The 21,067-nt window shown below is 43.7% G+C and overlaps 1 protein-coding gene across 1 annotated transcript in view; it reads right to left on the bottom strand.

The window, feature by feature from the left end:
* Positions 1–4,445: 4,445 nt before the first annotated feature.
* The window catches only part of LOC135216180 (uncharacterized), a 535,405-nt gene continuing 518,783 nt past the window's right edge, over positions 4,446–21,067 (bottom strand). The window contains exon 14 of the mRNA XM_064251313.1: positions 4,446–7,018. Within this exon, the coding sequence (XP_064107383.1) occupies positions 6,899–7,018 (120 nt within the window). The 3' untranslated portion in view covers positions 4,446–6,898. The remainder of the gene's footprint in view (positions 7,019–21,067) is intronic.

A 21,067-nucleotide genomic window follows, 5' to 3' on the forward strand; every position in this document is an offset into this window, starting at 1 on the left:
GAGCTGGATCGAAGGCCCCCCTCCACCCAGACCATTCCTTCAACTTTCATCGAAGGAATTGACAGATTATGCAGAGGAACTCCTTCAGAAAGGAGCAATATCGAGAGTCAAGCATTTAAAATTTCAAGGTCGCTTGTTCAGCGTGCCAAAGAAAGGCTCATTAAAAAGAAGAGTAATCTTAGACTTGTCCCAGTTAAACTTATCCATTCGCTGCGACAAGTTCAAAATGCTGACCATCTCACAGGTACGGACCTTACTTCCCTGTGGGGCCGTCACCACCTCTGTCGATCTTACAGACGCATACTATCATATCCCAATTGCAAGACACTTTCGCCCTTACCTAGGCTTCAAACTAGGAGACCAGACATTCTCGTTCAAGGTGATGCCCTTCGGACTGAACGTAGCTCCCAGGGTATTCACCAAAATAGCGGAAGTAGTTGTTCAACAACTAAGGTCGCAAGGGATAATGGTAGTAGCGTACCTCGACGATTGGCTGATCTGGGCGTCAACCGTCGAGGAATGCCGCAAAGCCACAAAGAAAGTGATTCAATTCCTGGAATGCCTTGGGTTCCAAATAAACAGGGAAAAGTCAAGACTCCCTCCAGAGTCTCGATTTCAATGGCTCGGCATTCAATGGGACTTAGCCTCTCACAATCTGTCAATTCCGGTAGCCAAGAGGAAGGAAATAGCAAAATCAGTAAAGCAATTTCTAAAGTACAAATTTGCTTCAAGGAGAAACCAGGAAAGGATCCTAGGTTCTCTCCAGTTTGCTTCAGTGACAAACGTCTTGATGAAAGCAAAATTAAAAGACATAAACCGGATTTGGCGCTCAAGGGCAAATGTCAAATCCCGGGACAAGTTGTCAGCAATCCCGCAAATTCTTCGCAACCGTCTGCGTCCATGGACACAGTCGAAGAATCTGTCCATGTCGGTGCCTCTTCAATACCCTCCTCCGGTGTTAACTATCCACACAGACGCTTCACTAAGTGGCTGGGGAGGGTACTCTCAGTTCAGAAAAGTTCAAGGAACTTGGTCACCGCAGTTCCGCCAGCTTCACATAAATGTATTGGAAGCCATGGCAGTATTTCTTACCCTGAAGAGGCTCCTTCCACCAAAGAACTCTCACGTAAAATTGGTTCTGGACAGCGCAGTAGTAGTTCACTGCATCAACAGGGGAGGATCTAAATCAAGGCATCTGAACCATGTCATGATAGCCATCTTTTCCCTAGCGGACAAGTACAAATGGCATCTTTCCTCCACCCACCTAGCGGGAGTAAGGAATGTGATAGCAGACGCTCTATCCCGGTCAGTTCCCTTGGAGTCAGAATGGTCCCTAGACAACAGTTCGTTCCAGTGGATATGCCGGAGTGTTCCATGTCTCCAAGTAGATCTTTCCGCCTCTCAAGCGAACCACAAGCTTCCATGCTATGTGGCTCCCAACCTGGACCCTCTGGCATATGCCACAGACGCTCTGTCCATAGACTGGAAGAAGATTTACATCTTTCCTCCAGTGAATCTTCTTCTGAAAGTTCTGAACAAATTCAGGACTTTCAAGGGACAAGTGGCCCTAGTAGCCCCGGACTGGCCGAAGAGCAACTGGTACCCTCTGCTTCTGGAATTGGGTCTTCGCCCTCAACGGATTCCCAATCCCAGACTCTCTCAGTCAGTACAAATGAGGACTGTGTTCACTTCCTCAGGAATTCTCAAAACCCTAACTTTATGGACTTCATAAAGTTTGCGGCTAAAAAAGATGCAGATATAGATCCCCAGAATATCCTTTTCCTGGAATCAGATAAAAGGGATTCAACTCTGAGACAGTATGACGCTGCAGTCAAGAAGTTGGCATCTTTCCTGAAGGAATCAAACATCAAAACCATGACTATTAATTCAGCTATATCCTTTTTAGGTCCTTGTTTGAAAAAGGGTTAGCAGCTAGCATTATTACTACTAACAAGTCAGCTTTGAAGAAAATCTTCCAGCTGGGCTTTAATATAGACTTAACAGATTCTTACTTTACGTCTATTCCCAAAGCTTGTGCTAGACTTAGACCTTCCATAAGGCCTACTTCAGTGTCATGGTTTCTAAATGACGTCCTCAGACTGGCTTCAGACACTGACAACCCTACATGCATATAGAATTCTTCCCTTCAGGAGAAGTTCTACTCTCCCCGGATCGCAGCTTTTTAGCTAAAGATGAGGATCCTCTATTAAGGTGGCAACCTTGGAAAGTCATCCCTCTCCCACAAGATCCTTCTCTTTGTCCAGTGATGACCTTGCAAGCCTTTCTGTCTAGGACATCCTCTTCTTCTTCGGGTCCCCTCTTTAGGAGAGAAATAGGTGGCACTTATCGACTAAAGGTATAAGACAACAGATCCTCTATTTTATTAAACAAGCAAATCCTTAATCATTCCCTAAAGCCCACGATGTCAGGGCAGTAGCCACCTCCATTAACTATTTCCAACACATGAACTTTGATGACTTGAAAAAGTATACTGGATGGAAATCACCGACAGTTTTTAAGCGTCACTATTTAAAGTCCTTGGAATCCTTAAAATTTCCAGCAGTGGCAGCGGGGAACATAGTTTCCCCTGACATTGCTCAGTAGTTGTAGTTGAAGTTCCAGATCTCCTTTCTACCTGCCTCAATTAACATTTCATCTAACCTGCCGTTATGCTTTACTCTTCGCCTTTTAGCCTTAGCTGCTTATAATTATGGATTAGTGGCGTGTCCCTTATTTTTTTGCTAGGGACACCCATAATAATTTGTATCTTATGAAACTTCTTGAGTGTGGTTCCCTTATTTTAATGCTAGGGCTCCACACTCCTACCTTGTATATATTCTTTAAAGATTTGTATTGTTATGAATTACTAATTCTTAAATAATAAGTGATTATATACTTGTGTAATTTCATAACTCTTTGTCAGAGAATAAGTTGAAATATGTTTGGTGTTAAGTTTTTTGTACATATTTCTATTAAGTCCTATTTGGTTTTATTATTCTATGTATATACCTTATTCTCTAATTATATTATTGTAGATTACTTTTAGTTTTATTGAGACCCTTTCATTTCTTTCATCTTGTGCTATTTCTCTGGTACTATTTCACGCAGCGACACGAATTGAGCCCAGAAAAAGGATTTTGACGTAGGAAAAATCTATTTCTGGGCGATTGGTTCGTGTCGCCCAGTGAAATCCCACCCTGCCCTTGCCCTGTCGCCCAAGATTGCCTGCTAACTTCAGGATGGCCACCAGAGGCGCTGCAGTCGACATGGCGTGCGGTGTAGTTGCCGCCTCGACCTGTGGGTCGGCTCTCTCACTTGGGGATTTTGGTGTGGGAGAATTCTAAATGGCAAGAAGTTCGTGGTAGTGGTCTCACTCGCCCCAGTTACCATACCGACACCCTTCTTTTATTTGGGTGAGCGAGTCAGTTATACTGACATCTTTTTGTTTTGTTTTTCTCTGGTATTTGTTAGCTCATTTACCTTGGAAATAATGAACTAGAGGATTATTTCACTGGGCGACACAAACCAATCGCCAGAAATAGATTTTTCCTACGTCAAAATCCTTTTTTTCCCCATCCCCTGTGCCTTATTACCCCACCCTGTGCTTTGTCGTATTCTATTTTCAGAGTTTATTATTAATTTTGATATTGAAAGTGTACAGTCAACCCCCGTATTCATTGGACAAAGAGGATGGAGAGCAGGCGGGTGATCAGAGCGTTCTCTGCAAGGGGGGTCTCCAGTCATGCTGAGGGGGAGGATCCCCCCTCGGAGTGATAGGAGTCTCCCTTCATTAACCCAACTCTTGCTTCTTCAGTTGTGGTGGAGGAGCAACTGTCTGACCTGTTGGCAGCTTGGCACTTGTTAGGACTTGTGGGAAGTCCTGTTGGCTCTCCTCGCCAAGCCTATGGTGACTCGCGTAGTGGACAGCAACTACCAATACCTTGACTACTTCGGCCTTTGCCAAGGTCCTGAATATGGTTTTCTGTCACCACCTGATGGCTACCACTCCCTCAGTGGTGATGGATACAGGTGTACATCTTCCAGCCCCACTAGTCATGGCACCTCCACTTCCTGGCTTTGTCGTGTCTCCACCTATGGTTGCTGTGCCTGCTGCTCCTACAGGTGTTGTCTCCACTCCTGCTGCTACCTCCATAGGTTATTAACTGTTGCATCGATTTTTACAGCAGAATTATATGCAATTTTAAAGGCTTTAAAGGAAGTTTTAATTCAGAATGAAAATAATTTTATTATCTATTGTGACTGTTACGGACTCCGAGATCTCAGAGACAATGTTACGGTGTCGAAATATCCTGGAAAGGGTCGACACAATGTTACGGCCTCTGAGGGAGGTCCGCTTCAGGTTCGATATGAAATAAAAAAAAAAAATTATCAACACAAACAGTTGAAACTGGGGATATGAATATAGAAAGAAACACTAACACAACAAAGGTTTATTTACAAGCTTACTAACAAAGGTAAATGCAGAATGGTATCTCCTATTTACATAAAAAGATAGAATCTTACACTGCATGAACTGGGGGAACAGTGACACAATTCAAATACTTGCTACTCGATTTGGCGGTTTGATGCGCTGGCTTCATAAATGTAGATCGGCGATTGCGGACGTCCTCTTGACTCCGTATTGCAGAAACTAATCTTCTTGTAAGGCAGGAATTCCCCAACACCTGTAACAGGACCTTTTCTTCTCTGAAGTCTGCTCGACGTCGAGATAACGCGGCCGTCCACTCCTGAAGACGACTAGACCAATATCCAACCAACTCTCGAACAACTCTTATTTTGATTGATACTTCGTCGGTTCCTTTTTCTCGTATCTCACGGAAGATCTCTGCTGCTGCTGATCTCTCACTGATAATCTAATCTGTGGCTCTCTGTGACTAACTGGTGATCTCTCTTTTACGATCTCTCTCTCTCTTCTACGATCACTGCTCTCCAAAGTTCGTTCGTCGTATTTATACGGCACTCTGGGGGCGGAGCCTACGGCGAACGTCACCGACTCCAGGGATTTCTAGAACTTCTTAGATGAATCTAGACGAGGTATTGCATCAGAAATCGCGGCGTTTCTCACGTAACGATGAGATCCATAACACTCCTGCTGATTCTGGAACAACCACGAACATAGGCGCCTCCAACAGTGGCGCAAAAACCTCCTTGCTGCCGAACTTCTCGAAAATGCGTTCTCCTTTCCTTTAACTTTCTTTGCTATGAAGCAATTACCATCACAGTGACTCAAAAAGTGTTCTTCAGTTGCTGGAATCTTTAAACTTTTTAAACCCTCTGATTTTAGATATATTGGAATGGCTGCTTTTACTGGAAAGAAGAGAGAAAGGAGTAAAGTTCTGTTGGGTGCCTTCCCATGTTGGGGTGGTTGGGATTGAGAAAGCTGACCAACTTGCAAAGTCGGCAGTCGGCTCTAGAGAACCCACAAGATGCCTACTACCATATCGGCATTTATATCCTCTAGTAGGTCAGAGCATTAAAATATGTTAACTAATCAAAAAATGCGCAGTATCACGTCATCAGTGTCTCCTTGGTCATATCCCTATATGCCGAGGAGACAGGAAACGATGTGCAGATTGAGGATTGGACATACAAGACTCACCCATGGGTTCTTGATGTCTCGTGAAAATCCTCCATTTTGCGATGACTGTACTGTGCCCTTTACTGTAGAGACATTTGCTGGTTGAATGTCCCAGACTTGAGAATTTGAGACAGGTTCCTGTCTTGGGAACATGACAGAGAAGGTAATTTTATTCTAGTTACAATTCTTGGAAAGGATCGTAATATATCTTTATGTGGGAGGCGGGCCTCCTCAACAAAATTTAATTATACATAGATGGTCTATGTAAGAATTTACATAATTGAACAAATATATTTATATACATATATTTTTAGATACTTTTATATGAAATTTTACTTTAAATTTAGTTTTTTCTATTCAAATTTATTTTGGTGTCAATAACCTACATGTTGTGACGCCAGGTTTAATATACAATCAATCAATCTCTTCAGAGAATAAATGTGATTTCTGACCACAGAATGGTCTTTCTTGCAGAGTAAAGGGAGTCTATCTTAATTGTAAGAGAAGAGGTGAAAAAATGGAAATTTGAGTTGCTTTACTGATTGTGCAGTTTAGTCTGGCCGGACCAAAAGAAATTAAATATGTCATCAAAATATGATTGCTGTATACAGATGGGCTACAACGTTAAATATCTGAATAGAAAAAGAGAATTCACAACACTGAAATAAAATATTACACCTCTTTATTTCTGATACAAAAAAGTTTAAATGATATTGTCAACCCAAGCCAAACCTGACCCAGATGAGATTAGTGTGTTTACAGTATCAACAACAGAATTGAATATGAGTGCAAATAAAGAAATAATAAAAAATACAGGTTTGGTGGTATAACAGAGAAAACAGAAATACATTGCGAGTGAAAGAACATAAGGACTATTTCACAATAAAAAAAATAATGTGTTTTCTTTAATTTTAAAATAAATTAAACAGAGCAATGATGTAACACAAAACTCATAATTTGTACTCGTCAAGTAGAATTGCTATGAAAAAGCGCTAAATAACTTGGACAATTTTTTTGATATAAGCAAAATAAATGCTTAGCCTTGGGACTACTGCAACTCTTCAGATCACACAATGTTGTTACTGAAAAGCTCTATTAAATATGCAATGATCTCGAGCAGGAACATTTAAAAAAAATAGTACCTGTAAGATACCTCATCAGTAAATATAATTTTTACTTTGTTTTACTACTAACAATTTACAAATACAAAGTAATATTAGAATTATATGCAGCAAATAAGCACTGAAAATATATGCTTACACTATGGTTATTAATCAGTTAAGAATAGATAAAAATTATTCAATAGGGTAACTGGAGTAAAAAATAAAACGGCTTCTTTGCTAGGTTACGAATTGCTTTTTCAACAATGCACACCATTGGTCCTATGCGTCTTCCAATGAGTGACTCTGGATTATACTCCTAGAAAGAAATACTACTGTTAGTTGTACCACACCAAGGGAAATATTTTGAACACTTTTATTTAAAATTTTCTTGCAGCAAACAATACAGCTAAACATAAACATAAAATTTTGTGTGCTGAGAAAAGTCAAGTTTCAGTAAAATGTTTCATAAAAGCAATCGAATCTAAAACCTCTTAAATTTACACCCTAAGAATAACAGTACCCATACTTTTCTTCCTACTAGAAAGATTCCCCTGTCTCACTCAAGGAGAACTTTCATTGCTCCTAAGTATTAAGTTATATGTAGTACTATTCATAATCCTTAAGCCTTGAATGGAAAAATAAATTTCATCTAGTTCTCTGAATGCATATCATAGCATGGAGTACAATAACACTTTAAGACCAGAGTCTAACATTGGTGCTTTGTATTTGAGACTTTATAAAAGTCCATCCTGAAGTAAAAAAAAAAATACTAGCAATTCCCCAACAAAAGAACTTTTTCATCACAAAGTATATATATATTAATAATCACAGACTTAAAGAGGTTCATACTGCAAATCTTCATCAGGCATGAAACCCAACAAAAATGACAAATTTCTGGGCTCAGCTCGTGTCGGCCTATGAAAGGATCCTTAATATCATACTTTCTAGGTAAAATTAATCTAAAATTACCAGAGAAAAAACAAAATTAAGAAAATGTCAGTAAAACTGACTCGCTCACTCTTAAAAAGAAGTGTCGGTATGATGATAGGGGCGAGTGGGAACACTACCACGAGACATTCACCATTTAGAACTTCCAATCAGAATCCCCACAAGAGAGAGCTGATACCAACGGGCGATGCAGCCGCTACTACTACTACTAGAGGACGCCACGGACAGCAGCGCCCCTAGCGGACATCCTTAATAATTAGCGCTAGCGTCCAGACGCATTTTTCTCTGTGCTGTGCCTTTTACGGGATTTATTATCTTCTTCGATATGGAACGTTCTGCAATCGCAACGGCTAAGTTAAGTGCCTCATAAGTAATGTTTTACTATATTTTTGTCTTCCGAGAACCAGTATTTTCCTTCTAATAGGTCATATACGGTTTCCCGGTTGTCTCGTGGCGGCGCCATGCTGCCTCGTTAAGAATTCCCGGTCCTCCATACTGGGACTTCTTATACTTATGGGCTTACTTTTTACGTTCATCGTTTTTACATCGAGTTTTAGCTAGATTAGCCCCCTTACCATTTCTCTTAGTTTGGTATTTAGGGCTATTATTATTGTTCCAGCCCAGCATCCCGGCTCTTGCTCTTCATCGGCTTTCGCTGGCTCCGAGTAGGCTTCTGTTCCTCGGAACAGTTTGCCTCTCCTGGGCTTCTTTTTCTTCGACTAAAAGTGTCTTTTCCATCTTTACGATGTAATTTTATTCTATTTAGGGTGTTAGGCTAGCCTAGGTGCATGTTCCATGGTTTGGTACAGCCTGGTTCACGTGGCCTCCCACGGCTGTGTTGCTCGCGGCTTAGGCCACGCGGTCACGTGTTCCATCGCACCTTACCCTTCCCCTTCCCTCCCTACCAGGTATAGGGAGGTGCTGGGGGACCCCTTGGTTGTCATGACAACCTCAGTTGCCTTCCTCCCTCCCTCTCTGAGGTGGCCAGGGGTTCCTCCCAGCGGGGGGTATAGGGCGACCACTCATAGGGTTCCGGGTCTCCGAGCGGGTAGTTGTTGAGACGGGGAGGAGTAGGCCACCCCCCCCTCTCTCTCTCCCGCCGTGTTACGCCGAGACCTTCCCCCCCCCCTTCCCCAGTTGCTCAGCCACCTTCCCTTTCTATAACGAACGGAGCCTTCCGTCGCAGCCGGGGCACCTTTGGTTATAGATTACTGGCTCCGCCAGCGGGCGGGGTGGTCACTACTAGTGGTCGGTTGCTTGCCTACTATATCCTTACATCTCTCCCCCGCTACCGGAAGGGAGCTTGCTTCTTACCCGGGCACTCTTCTAGTAGACGGGTGGAGAAAGGTTTGATATTATTGTTATTTTAAGGATATACCCTAATTTTACGATGATTTGTTTAATTTTATTATTTATATGCTTACCATCCCCGCCATTTTTCGTCGTGGTTTCCTTTTACCACCACTCCTGGTTGGATTCTATCTTTTGTCCCCGCCGTCAGCGGAGCATAGCCTAGGACAACCAACCAACCTTGTTACCACACGTATTATGGCGGGGCTCTGGTTTAATCTAACTTTCTCGCTCCGGCACCAGCGGAGCAACTGTTAGACTGTAAGTGTTCTCCTGATACTCATGTATTTTTCCACTTACAGGCTACCAACTGTCAGGTCCCGGCGTGCAACGCGACGTTGTACGACCCCTGCGGCCCCACGATGAGTGCAGGTCTCACGCTCCTTGTGCCACGTCATTCAACGATATGATCGTATGGCACCCGGAAGCCTGCGCCATCTGCTACGACCTAGTCAGTCAGCTGGTGGAGGGGGTAAGTCGATTATAGGCTTCTTTATCATTTACTAACAACTCCTTAGACATAAGTTTGTTAACCCCGTTCCGCCATTAGAAGCTCATCTCGCCCTTTCTTCCAGGCTACTGGTGTGAGGGAGGTCGCCCTTGCTACCCTGAAAGCGTGGGTGGGCGGCTTCGGGAAGAACGCCGCCAAAGGCCAGCCGTACATCCTTGACAAGAAGCTGGCCGTCCAGATCTTCCCGGCGGGCAAGTCAACAGGGTATGTTGACCCCTTGTCCGCAGCCCCTCTCATAGCCTCCATCCAGCAAGATCTCCAGCAATCTTTCGGGGTCGTAGCTTCACAGGAGTCGGTCCCGGACGTCGCTGCCCTGGACCTAAACATCGAGCCGATGGCGGTTGGAGTAGAGGATTTGTTGGTTGAGGTAGGTGTGTCGGGCGCCCAAGGTCTTTCCTTGGGTGTTCCTGGATCTTCTCCTGTCCCTTCTTCAAGCGCTTCTTTCCAAGGCTTTGTGGGATCTGAGATCCCTACCCGCTCTCCCGCTCTCTCTGTACCCCCTAAGGTGAAGGGACAGAGAGAACCGAAGACTCTATCTAAGACGACTTCTAAGAAGTCGTCTTCGTCTTCTTCGGCTAGGAAGTCTTCGACTTCCTACGCTGACGCGGTGAAGGCCAAGCCGAGCTCTTCTTACTCGAAGAGCTCTAGAAGCAAGGCTTCTAAGGAGAAGGCTCGCGCTCCCGCCGAGCCAATGCCTTCTCCTGCCTCCACCGCATCCACTCCGGCAACGCCGGTGGGAGGAGCGGGACCCAGCACCTTTGATCCCACTGATTTCTCAGCAGTGGTGATGCAACAGGTGGGTGAGATGGTTGGTTCGCAAGTCTCCGCCCTGGGGACGAAATTTGAGCAGATGTTCGCACAACTTGAGCAGATGTTCGCCCTGGGGACGAAATTTGAGCAGATGTTCGCACAATCCATCCAGGATCTCTCTAACAGGGTTAGAGAGAATGAGGACCGAGTGGCTGGGCTCTCTCAGGTCCCTCTTCCAGTCTCCCCAGTGCCAAGTGCTGGTATTTTCCAGCTCCCGCCATACGACTCTCTGCCAGCTTTCTCTATGGAGAACCCTTGGAGAGTAGCCGCCTACGCTCCATTTAAGGATGGGATGATCTCTATCCCGGAGTGTGGAACTCGAAGGATTGAGGACTTCGAGTTTTATCCTCCGGGTCTGGCGCAGCCTTTCATCGGCTATGCTAGGCTGACTGTAGCGGCTCTTACTAGGGAAGACAAGATCTCTAGGGAGGATGTTCTCTACAGTAGGGATCATGCCCAACGGGAATGGGTTCACTGCCTTGAGGATTGGGAGTGCACAAACACTAAGCTCCAAGCCTATAAGAGTCCTTTCACTATTTTTGCGACGGAAGAAGAGGCTTCTCTTCCGTTCGCCACGAAAATAGTAGAGAGGACTCTTCAGGCAGTCCTCAAGGATGAGCCCATGCCACAGCTAAGGGAGGCGGAGTCTACTTCTCCGCTCTTCCCAGCTTTTGGAGAATTGTGGGAGAACTTGCCAGCCACGTTCATGCTTGGCAAGCTCAAACCGGACTGCGCCATGGACCAGTTCGGCGAGAAGCTTCCAAGGCTGCCTGATTCCTTGATTCAGGCGGAGTTCGACGCGCGAACTAGGTTTGGCAGGTCCCTCAATTCTCTGATAATAACGGAAATGGCTGCTCTCTCATATGCTACAGAACCGCTGTTTAAGATCTTGGCCAAATCCCAGCTTCAGACGGTTCAGACAGATGCTTTCGACTTCTTCCAAGCTAGGAGGAATTGCCGAAAGCACGTTCTGCAGGAGTGCACTATTAGGCACGAGCCTAATAGACTCCTGGCTTCTAGCATGTGGGGAGCGGATCTCTTCCCAGAATCCGCTGTAAATGAAGTGCACCACGAGGCTGCTAGGCTCAACCAGAGCCTTAGAGCTAGGTGGGGTATTTCATCTAAGAGGAAGCAAGAATCCGCCCCCACTGCTGGTAAGAAACCAAAGAAGTCTGGTAAAAGGTTCCAGCCTTACCAGAAACACCAGCAACAGCAGCAATTTGTTCAGGCCGTCCCGGTTACCCAACAGGGACAACCTGGTAGTTCGAAACAGAACCAGCCCATCCTCCTGCTGTCTCCTCAATCACAACCGTCGACCTCCTACGCACTCTCGCCGGCCTTCAACCCTACGTATGAAGGTCAGGGCTACACTCCCTTTAACAAGCAACCGAGAGGTAGGGCGAGAGGCTACTTTCGCCAGCGTGGCGCAGGACGGGCGACAAGGAGCAGGCAGTTCAGAGGAGGGCGTGGTGGTCAACCCGCCCATCAACAATGAGGCTCCCCAGGTAGGAGGGAGGCTGTTCCTCTTCCGTCACAGGTGGGGGTTCAGCAATTGGGCACAGAGCATAGTGTCCAAAGGGTTGGGTTGGAGTTGGATCAAAGATCCTCCTCCAATCAAATCATTCCACCAAATACCATCAGAGGAATTGACAGATTACGCGGAGGAACTCCTTCAGAAAGGAGCTATTGCGAGAGTCAAGCATCTAAAATTTCAAGGTCGCTTATTCAGCGTGCCAAAGAAAGGCTCAACAAAAAGAAGGGTAATCTTAGACTTGTCAAAGCTAAACTCTTTCATTCGTTGCGACAAGTTCAAGATGCTTACCCTCTCGCAAGTAAGGACCTTACTTCCGCGTGGAGCCGTCACATGCTCCATCGATCTTACAGATGCATACTATCATATCCCTATAGCCAGACACTTCCGCCCATTCCTAGGATTCAGGCTAGGAAATCAAACATTCTCATTCAAAGTGATGCCCTTCGGTCTGAATGTAGCCCCCAGGGTATTCACGAAAATAGCAGAAGTGGTTGTACAGCAATTGAGAACTCAGGGAATCATGGTAGCAGCTTACCTCGACGATTGGTTGATCTGGGCACCAACCGTCGAGGAATGTCTCAATGCCACCAAAAAGGTAGTTCACTTTCTGGAACATCTGGGGTTCCAGATAAACAAAACGAAATCCAGACTTACCCCGGAGTCTCGTTTTCAGTGGCTGGGAATCCAATGGGATTTGTCTTCCCACAATCTGTCAATTCCAGTGGCCAAACGGAAGGAAATAGCAAAATCTGTCAGGCAATTTCTCAAATGCAAACAAACATCAAGGAGAAACCAGGAAAGAATCCTAGGGTCCCTTCAGTTTGCTTCGGTAACAGATATCCTCCTGAAAGCAAGGCTAAAGGATATAAATCGAGTTTGGCGATCGAGAGCAAACACCAAATCTCGAGACAAGTTGTCAGTAATTCCACAGATCCTTCGCAATCAACTCCGTCCATGGTCAAAAGTAAAGAACTTATCCAAGCAGGTACCCCTTCAATATCCCCTTCCAGTGTTAACCATTCACACGGATGCCTCCCTGTCCGGGTGGGGGGGATATTCTCAGTTCAAACAGGTTCAGGGGACTTGGTCAGTTCAATTTCGCCAGCTCCACATAAACGTTCTGGAAGCAATGGCAGTATTTCTTACCTTGAAGAGACTACTTCCCCCGAAAAAGTCTCATCTAAGGCTAGTTTTGGACAGTGCAGTGGTAGTTCATTGCATCAACAGAGGAGGGTCCAAATCCAAGCATGTGAACCATGTCATGATAGCCATTTTTTCCCTAGCAAACAAACACAAATGGCATCTGTCCGCCACTCACCTGGCGGGGGTAAGAAATGTGATAGCAGACGCTTTGTCCCGGTCAGTGCCTCTGGAATCAGAATGGTCCCTAGACGACGGGTCATTCCAGTGGATATGCCAGAGAGTCCCAGGTCTCCAAGTAGATCTCTTCGCCTCACAAGCGAACCACAAGCTCCCTTGCTATGTGGCCCCCAACCTGGACCCTCTGGCTTATGCCACGGACGCCCTGTTGTTAGATTGGGATCAGTGGAGAAAAATTTATGTTTTTCCTCCAGTGAATCTTCTCTTGAAAGTCTTAAGCAAGCTGAGGACTTTCAAAGGAATAGTAGCTCTGATTGCACCGGACTGGCCCAAGAGCAACTGGTATCCTCTTCTTCTGGAATTGGGTCTCCGACCTCAACGGATTCCCAATCCCAAGCTGTCACAATCAGTACAAATGAGGACTGTGTTCGCTTCCTCAGGAATTCTTCAGACCCTAACTTTATGGACTTCATGAAGTTTGCGGCTAATAAAGATGCTAATATTGATCCACAAAATATTCTCTTCCTAGAATCAGATAAGAGAGAGTCAACCATTAGACAATATGACTCAGCTGTTAAAAAATTAGCATCTTTCCTGAAAGAATCAAACACTACAACCATGACAGTTAATCTAGCTATATCCTTTTTCAGGTCCTTGTTTGAAAAAGGTTTAGCAGCTAGCACTATTACTACTCATAAATCGGCTCTGAAGAAGATCTTTCAGTTAGGTTTTCAGATAGATCTGACTGAATCTTATTTCACGTCTATTCCTAAAGCCTGTGCTAGACTTAGACCTTCTCAAAGGCCTACTGCAGTTTCATGGTTCTTAAATGATGTCCTCAAACTAGCTTCAGATACTGACAACTCGTCTTGTACATTCATAATGCTTCTTAGGAAGACATTATTCTTATTAAGCCTAGCTTCAGGAGCTAGAATTTCAGAACTGTCGGCTCTATCCAGAGATGCGGGTCATGTGGAATTCCTCCCCTCAGGAGAAGTTCTGCTTGCTCCGGATCGTAGCTTTTTAGCGAAAAATGAGGATCCTCTTGCAAGGTGGGCCCCTTGGAAAGTCATCCCACTTCCCCAAGATCCTTCTCTCTGCCCAGTATCAACTTTAAGAGCCTTTCTATCTCGTACATCCTCAAGATCCTCAGGTCCTCTCTTCATGAGAGAAAAAGGTGGTACTTTGTCAGTAAAAGGTATTAGACAACAAATCCTTTACTTCATTAAACAAGCCAATCCTGATTCATTCCCAAAAGCACATGACATCAGGGGAGTAGCCACCTCAATTAATTACTTTCAACATATGAACTTTGAGGATCTTAAAAAGTATACTGGATGGAAATCCCCGACAGTCTTTAAACGTCATTATCTAAAGTCCTTGGAATCTTTAAAATTTTCAGCAGTAGCAGCGGGAAACATTGTTTCTCCTGATACTGTATAGTAGTCGTAGTATAGATCCAGGTCTCCTTTCTACCTACCTCATCCAACATGCCTCACCCTATCGCCATGCTACTCGGATATCCTAGCCTTAGCCGCTGAATCATACTAGTGGATTGTCCCTTATTTTTTGCTAGGGACATCCACACTTGTACTGATAATGTACTTCAGTGTACCTACCCTTATTTTTATGCTAGGGTAGGACACAATGTGTTTGTATATTTTGTAAATAATTTTCTAAGTAAATCTATTTGTTAATATTACACTGCATTATTATATTTTACTATGTTTATTGTAATTTTAAGTACTTTACATTACTAACGTTCTTTTATGTTACTATTTAGAATAAGTTAGTTTAAGTACTTAGTTTGTATGCTGTAATTGATTTACTTATATTATATCCCTCGTTTTACAACTGCTTTTCATTTGTCCTTTTTTCCCATCTTGTCTGTTTCTCTGGTACTCTTTCATAGGCCGACACGAGCTGAGCCAGAAAAGGGATTTTGAGAATGACGAAGGAAAAATCTATTTCTGGGTGATTGGCTCCTGTCGCCCTATGAAACCCACCCTGTATTGTTTACCCCCCCCCCATGCAGGACAAGATGTTTTTAGATTAAGGATGTCCGCTAGGGGCGCTGCTGTCCGTGGCGTCCTCTAGTAGTAGTAGTAGCGGCTGCATCGCCCGTTGGTATCAGCTCTCTCTTGTGGGGATTATCGATTGGAAGTCTAACATTGGTGCTTTGTATTTGAGACTTTATAAAAGTCCATCCTGAAGTAAAAAAAAAAATACAAGCAATTCCCCAACAAAAGAACTTTTTCATCACAAAGTATATATATATTAATAATCACAGACTTAAAGAGGTTCATACTGCAAATCTTCATCAGGCATGAAACCCAACAAAAATGACAAATTTTTAATCAATTTGTATTTTCCATAGCTAACATACCTGAGGCGTTAACAATGGGATAATCTTCTAATGCCAGCTGGAAACTTGTGTATATACAAGGTGGAAGCTGGTCACTGACCGGGTTTGGAACCTTGTGATGTATGTCTTTCTTTCAACTCAGGATATAAGAAGGGTGGCTAGAGGTAGCTAGTTAATGTTAAGTCCTCAGGTTTGTTAGCTATGAAAAATACAAATTGATTAAAAATTTGTCATTTGTTCATACACAGAACAAACCTTTGGTCTTAATAATAGGATAGACTTATACTGTACCCTATACTAGGATAGACTTATACTGTACCCTGAACCGGCTGAGAGTTCAGCCCAACCGTCCTAGAAGATCAAGTTCTAAAGAAGGGGGTCTGAGCCCATGAGAGAATAGATAAGGGAGTATCTAAAAACTCAGCCTGCTGGGAATAAACACAATGAGACATGTCCAGATTCATTGCATTCCTTGATAAAGAGAACTGTCTGTTTAAGCTACAAACCATGTACGCCATAGAGGTTTGTTACCACTCCTCCTACCCCTTACAAGAGAGAGGAGTAAGTCCTACTGAGAAGCAGATTTGTATATTTATAGGAACAAACCAAATAACTGTAACCATTATGGCTGCCACACTCACTTGCATCAGACTAGTTCCTGCATATGACGTGTCTATTCTTCAACCAACCCATATGAGGAAATAAGAGCAAGAAGAAGACCAGCCAACTCACTCAATCTCTTTTCCACACAATCATCTTACGTAAGGTACAAACTGTCCTGCCAGGGGCACTGGATGAGCTACACAACTTGTTGGGCAGCCACCACCAGACCCAAGGATAAAGTGTCCAAGGACCTGTGGGCAATTTAAAATGTACCGTCGTATCAAATGTTAGCAGCAGAACCCTATAAATGGTTAGCGCTGCAGTTTTTTGTTTTTCTTTTTCAACAAGCTCCACTTAACCAAAAACAAAAGAATGTCGCAATGCGCAATCGATGACGTGAAAGATTCATCTGATGTCATGTGTTCTAGCCTGCACAGAATCTGTGACAGAATTATAAGGTGAGGAGTATTCCTGTTTAATCACCTCACACAGCCAGAATGAAATGACGTTCTTGGACACTTCCCTTCTGGACCGGCCCATGCTAACAAAAAGTTTACGACATCTAGGCCTAAGGTGACGAGTCTCTTTTATATAGCAATAACTCCTGCAGGTTACTGTCCACAAACTCATTCAATGAGGGAATTGAAAACAAGGCAAATCTGCCATCAAAAAAAAAAAAAAAAAAAAAAAAAAAAAAAAAAAAAAAAAAGAGGCAAATCTTCCATCATGCACCGAGGGATTTTGAGTCTTGGCTATGAATTCTGGGACAATTCAAAGGCCCCAGACCCCCAACCCCTAGGGTGCTTAACATCATAACTCAGGCCATGAAACTCTCCAACTCTCTTCAAGGAAGCCAAGGCCAACAGGAAAACTTTCTTTAGAGTCAAATTGTTGTCTGACGATTGATGTAGTGGCTCGAATTGAGCTTGAGTGAGACTACTCATGACCAGAGTAAGATCCCACATGGGAGGTTTCCATTCATTAAAATTCATATTTTTAATTTATTTATTAGTCACGTCTAATTTTATGAATCATTTCTTTCACTAATTCATTCATTCATTTACCATAATTCAACTTATTTAACCTTCATTACGGCGCTGAATGGCCTTCTTGGCCCCAGTGCCTGGGCTTTAGCCCTAAATATCATACATCCATCCATCCACATGGGAGGTTTGAGTTCCTTTGGAACAACATCGAGATTCCCCAGGATGAAGAGATGTCTACACCCTTCAGGCACAGGACCAACCCCAAGGCAGCCCTGTAGCCTCTGACAGCCGAGACAGAAAGACGTTTCTCGTTTCTGAGAAAGATTAGAAACTGCTATCCACTAAACAGAAGTTCCAAGTGGAGAGAAACCCCATCGATGACACCAATCACAATAGGTGGCCCACTTACCCTGGTAAACCACTGACAAAGACCTGAGATAACTTGACAGTCTCCAGCCAGCTGTGAAGCAATAGGGACCCTACCAAGTGGAACCTTTACACATAAAGCTGGCAAAGAAGGCTGTGCCATGGGGGAGTCTTCCCCAAAAGTGAAAAAGCCTGTCAGCCACGTCCTGATGCAGAGACCACTCCATACATAGGGCTTGACTCCGACAACTTAGCTGTTTGGTCACTACATTCCTCCTGCCAGGAATGTCCTTGGACATGAACTCCATCGAGTTGTCAGTTGACCACTGGTGCATCTCAACTGTTAACGAGTGGAGCTGGCAGCAGAAAGCAGTCATCTTCTCCAACGAACAATTCAGGGACCATGAATAGAAAACCTCTAGCTTCTGTCGAAGAGAAGAGATCTAACATAGGTCTTTCCGAGTAGACAGAAGAGATAATAGGATAACTTAAGGGTATATCCTATGACAAAACCCCCTAGATGCTGACCCCTTGACGTGGGTAGGGGGCTTAGGGACCAGCAGCTGGGCTCTGATGCCTGGTGGGATTGCTCTCTCACTGGTCCTTGGGGCCCAGTTGCTGATCCAACTAAATTAGTCAGAACTTTTCCTTCTTTCTGCAATCTTTTCATTCTTACTACATCCTTCTCCTTCATGTAATAATTCTTACTAGCATTTCATTTTAATTTTGGAATTTTCCACTTTTGTTAAATTTTACTGCTTAGGTGATTCTGAGAAGGGATCGTGTTTTGGAAGGGGTCTGCATTCGAAGCCAATTGTGGGAGTTGTGGTGGTTGGGTCGCCACCTGATATGGTTTGGACCCAAGAGGTAGTGATGGGACCCTCCCATTGCTACCTTGAGGGCGGAACCATCTCCAAACATCAGCCCATCAGAATCCAGGGGGGGTTGGTGTTTGGTGTTTAGGCTTATACCTGGGCCACTGCAAGCGTATTGGTGCTATCCCGTAAGGGGTGGACCATTGGGAGTCGACTCTCACTTGCGCCATTGGTGGAGAATTTGAATACCTGACTGACCCACGATACCTTCTTGATATAACCAAGCAGTCTACAAGTATATTGAAACTATGGATATCGACCAATGTTTGCCCTCCCCTGGATCAGACGACTTAACGGCACTGGCGACAACTTCAGGCATGGACACGGATATGAGCTTGGCTATCACACGGAACCATGCACCGCGACACCAGGGTGCTATTAAAACTGGTGGATTTGATGTGAATAATAGATAACTTTATTGCACTAATGTAAGCCTTTTGTTGGACTACGAGTGCTTGCAGAGTGTTGCAAAACAGTTTGGTAAGGTGGAGAGGATTAAAATGCTTCTAGAAAAAGACAAGCAGTCTTTTTCTGCATACATTAGATTTTCCTCTCCCCAAGAAGCTAGTGAGGCACAACTGCAATTAAATGGCCACATTCTAAATAACTCTGTTCTAAGCACCAAGGTGTTTTCAGTGAGGAATTTGAACGATGAGCCATTTGATTTTGTTCCTAAGGACGAAGAATGTGGACCAGCAACATATACCAGGACGCTTCCTCCCCCATATGGCATGTTGCCAGTTATAGGGAGGGAAAGGAAAATTTCATAAAAGCTGCTGAATGTATTGAGAACAAAGTGGGTTCTATTCCTATTGGTAATCTGAAACGATATGGAAAGAACTTGCTCATAAAAGCAGGCAATGAGACGCAAGCTGTTTTATTATCAAAGTTCAAACCCCCTAAAAGTGGAAATATTGAGGCTATCACATCACACAGATTCTTTAACACGCTGTAAGGGGTAGTTTAGTCCCGAGACTTGCATGTTTTTAATGAGGAGGAGATTCTCCTTGGGTGCCCTCCTAGTGTATCTCATGTTAAAAAATTGGGAGGGGATACAGCTATGCTTTTAATGTTCTCCTCCAATTACTTGCCTGATACCATCAATGTTGGCCATGAGAGGATGCAAGTCAAAAAATATAAAAGAAACCCTAAACAATGTCGCAAATGCTTTGAATATGGCCACATTCAAGACTCATGTGGAAATAATAAGAGATGTTCTGTGTGCTCTGCTGAGCATGACAATTTGGATAAGTGTGAAGCAGCCCGTTATTGTTTCCAGTGCAAGGGTGATCACTCTCCAAACAGTAGGACTTGCCTCAGGTACAGGTTTGAGCAAGACGTGTTGGCAGTGGCTGATAATGAACATCTCAGCATCAGTGCAGCAAAGCGTGTGGTAATGGGGGCTAACAAGAGTGCCAACTCTACCTATGCTTCTGTAATAAAGTTGATGAAGAGTTCTAGCAATAAGAGGCCACCTGTAATTGAATCTAACAGTAAGCATCGGAAACCTGTTTCTCCTTGCAATGGAAATAATCAGAAACTTGAGTCAGCATGCTTTATGAAGCCCAATACTAAAAATTGTTCTTCCAAAAGCATGGACAATTTATCTTCTCAAGCTGATACAAATGTAACAGTTGCACATTCAGCCCCTAAGCAAAGTTTGGAAATGGGCACAAATAATAATTTCACCAAGAAGCAACCAAAGGAGTGGTCCAAACTAGAGAGATCTAGCTTGGATCCATCAATTATCACAATCACTAAGAAACCTTATAAGACCACAGCTGCATCCACCAGGAAGCATATAAGAAACGCGTCCCCGAATAATGAAAGTTTTATCATAAAAACTTCAAATGGGTACAGTGTTCTGGAAGAGATCTCTCCGCCAAGGAAGATAGCTCTGAAAGCAGATCCAGTTCAAAGACGTGAGTTCTCATCAGTCTTGCCACCCCAAGACTAATAGCAGTAGTGATGCACATAATCACAGTAAAAATCCTGAGCATTGGCCTCGAATTCAGAAAGCTGTTTGTCAGCCAAGAACCCTAATCTCTGATAAAGATGAAAATGGATCAAGAAAATAATCTCTTATTAAGATGAAAATGGAGCAAGAAAAACAATCTCTTATTAAGGAGAATTTTCCTCTCCACCCTAGGATCAGTACTTCCCCTCCAAAGAGTGGGAAGTAGTACATTACCAAGTTAACATTCAAGTTCGATGTCCTTCAGTGGAACTGTAAGGGTCTCAGAGCCCGGACAGAAGACTTTAAAGTTTTAATGCATGAATTCAATCCAGGGATTGTATGCCTGCAGGAGACTATGTTAGGTAACTCTCCTTATAATCCTGGAGTTGATTATGCTATTTTTAACTCTTTTCCCCCAATTGGTGATTGTGCCCATGGAGGTGCTGCAATTATTGTTAATAAATCTCTGCAGCACTCCACAATACAATTAAATACAACTCTACAAGCTGTTGCTGTCTCAGTCATGTTAGACAAAAGGATAACGGTTTGTTCATTATACCTCCCACCAGACCTTTCTTTTAACATTGGAGATATTCAGTCCTTGATTAACCAACTTCCCACTCCTTTTCTCTTATTAGGAGATTTTAATGCCCACAACCTCCTTTGGGGAAGTCGGTGTTTAGACAGCAAAGGGAAAATAATCGAGGACCTTATTGACACGAATGATGTCGCCCTATATA

This window comes from Macrobrachium nipponense, chromosome 6 (assembly GCF_015104395.2).
Source record: "Macrobrachium nipponense isolate FS-2020 chromosome 6, ASM1510439v2, whole genome shotgun sequence".
Lineage (NCBI taxonomy): Eukaryota > Metazoa > Arthropoda > Malacostraca > Decapoda > Palaemonidae > Macrobrachium > Macrobrachium nipponense.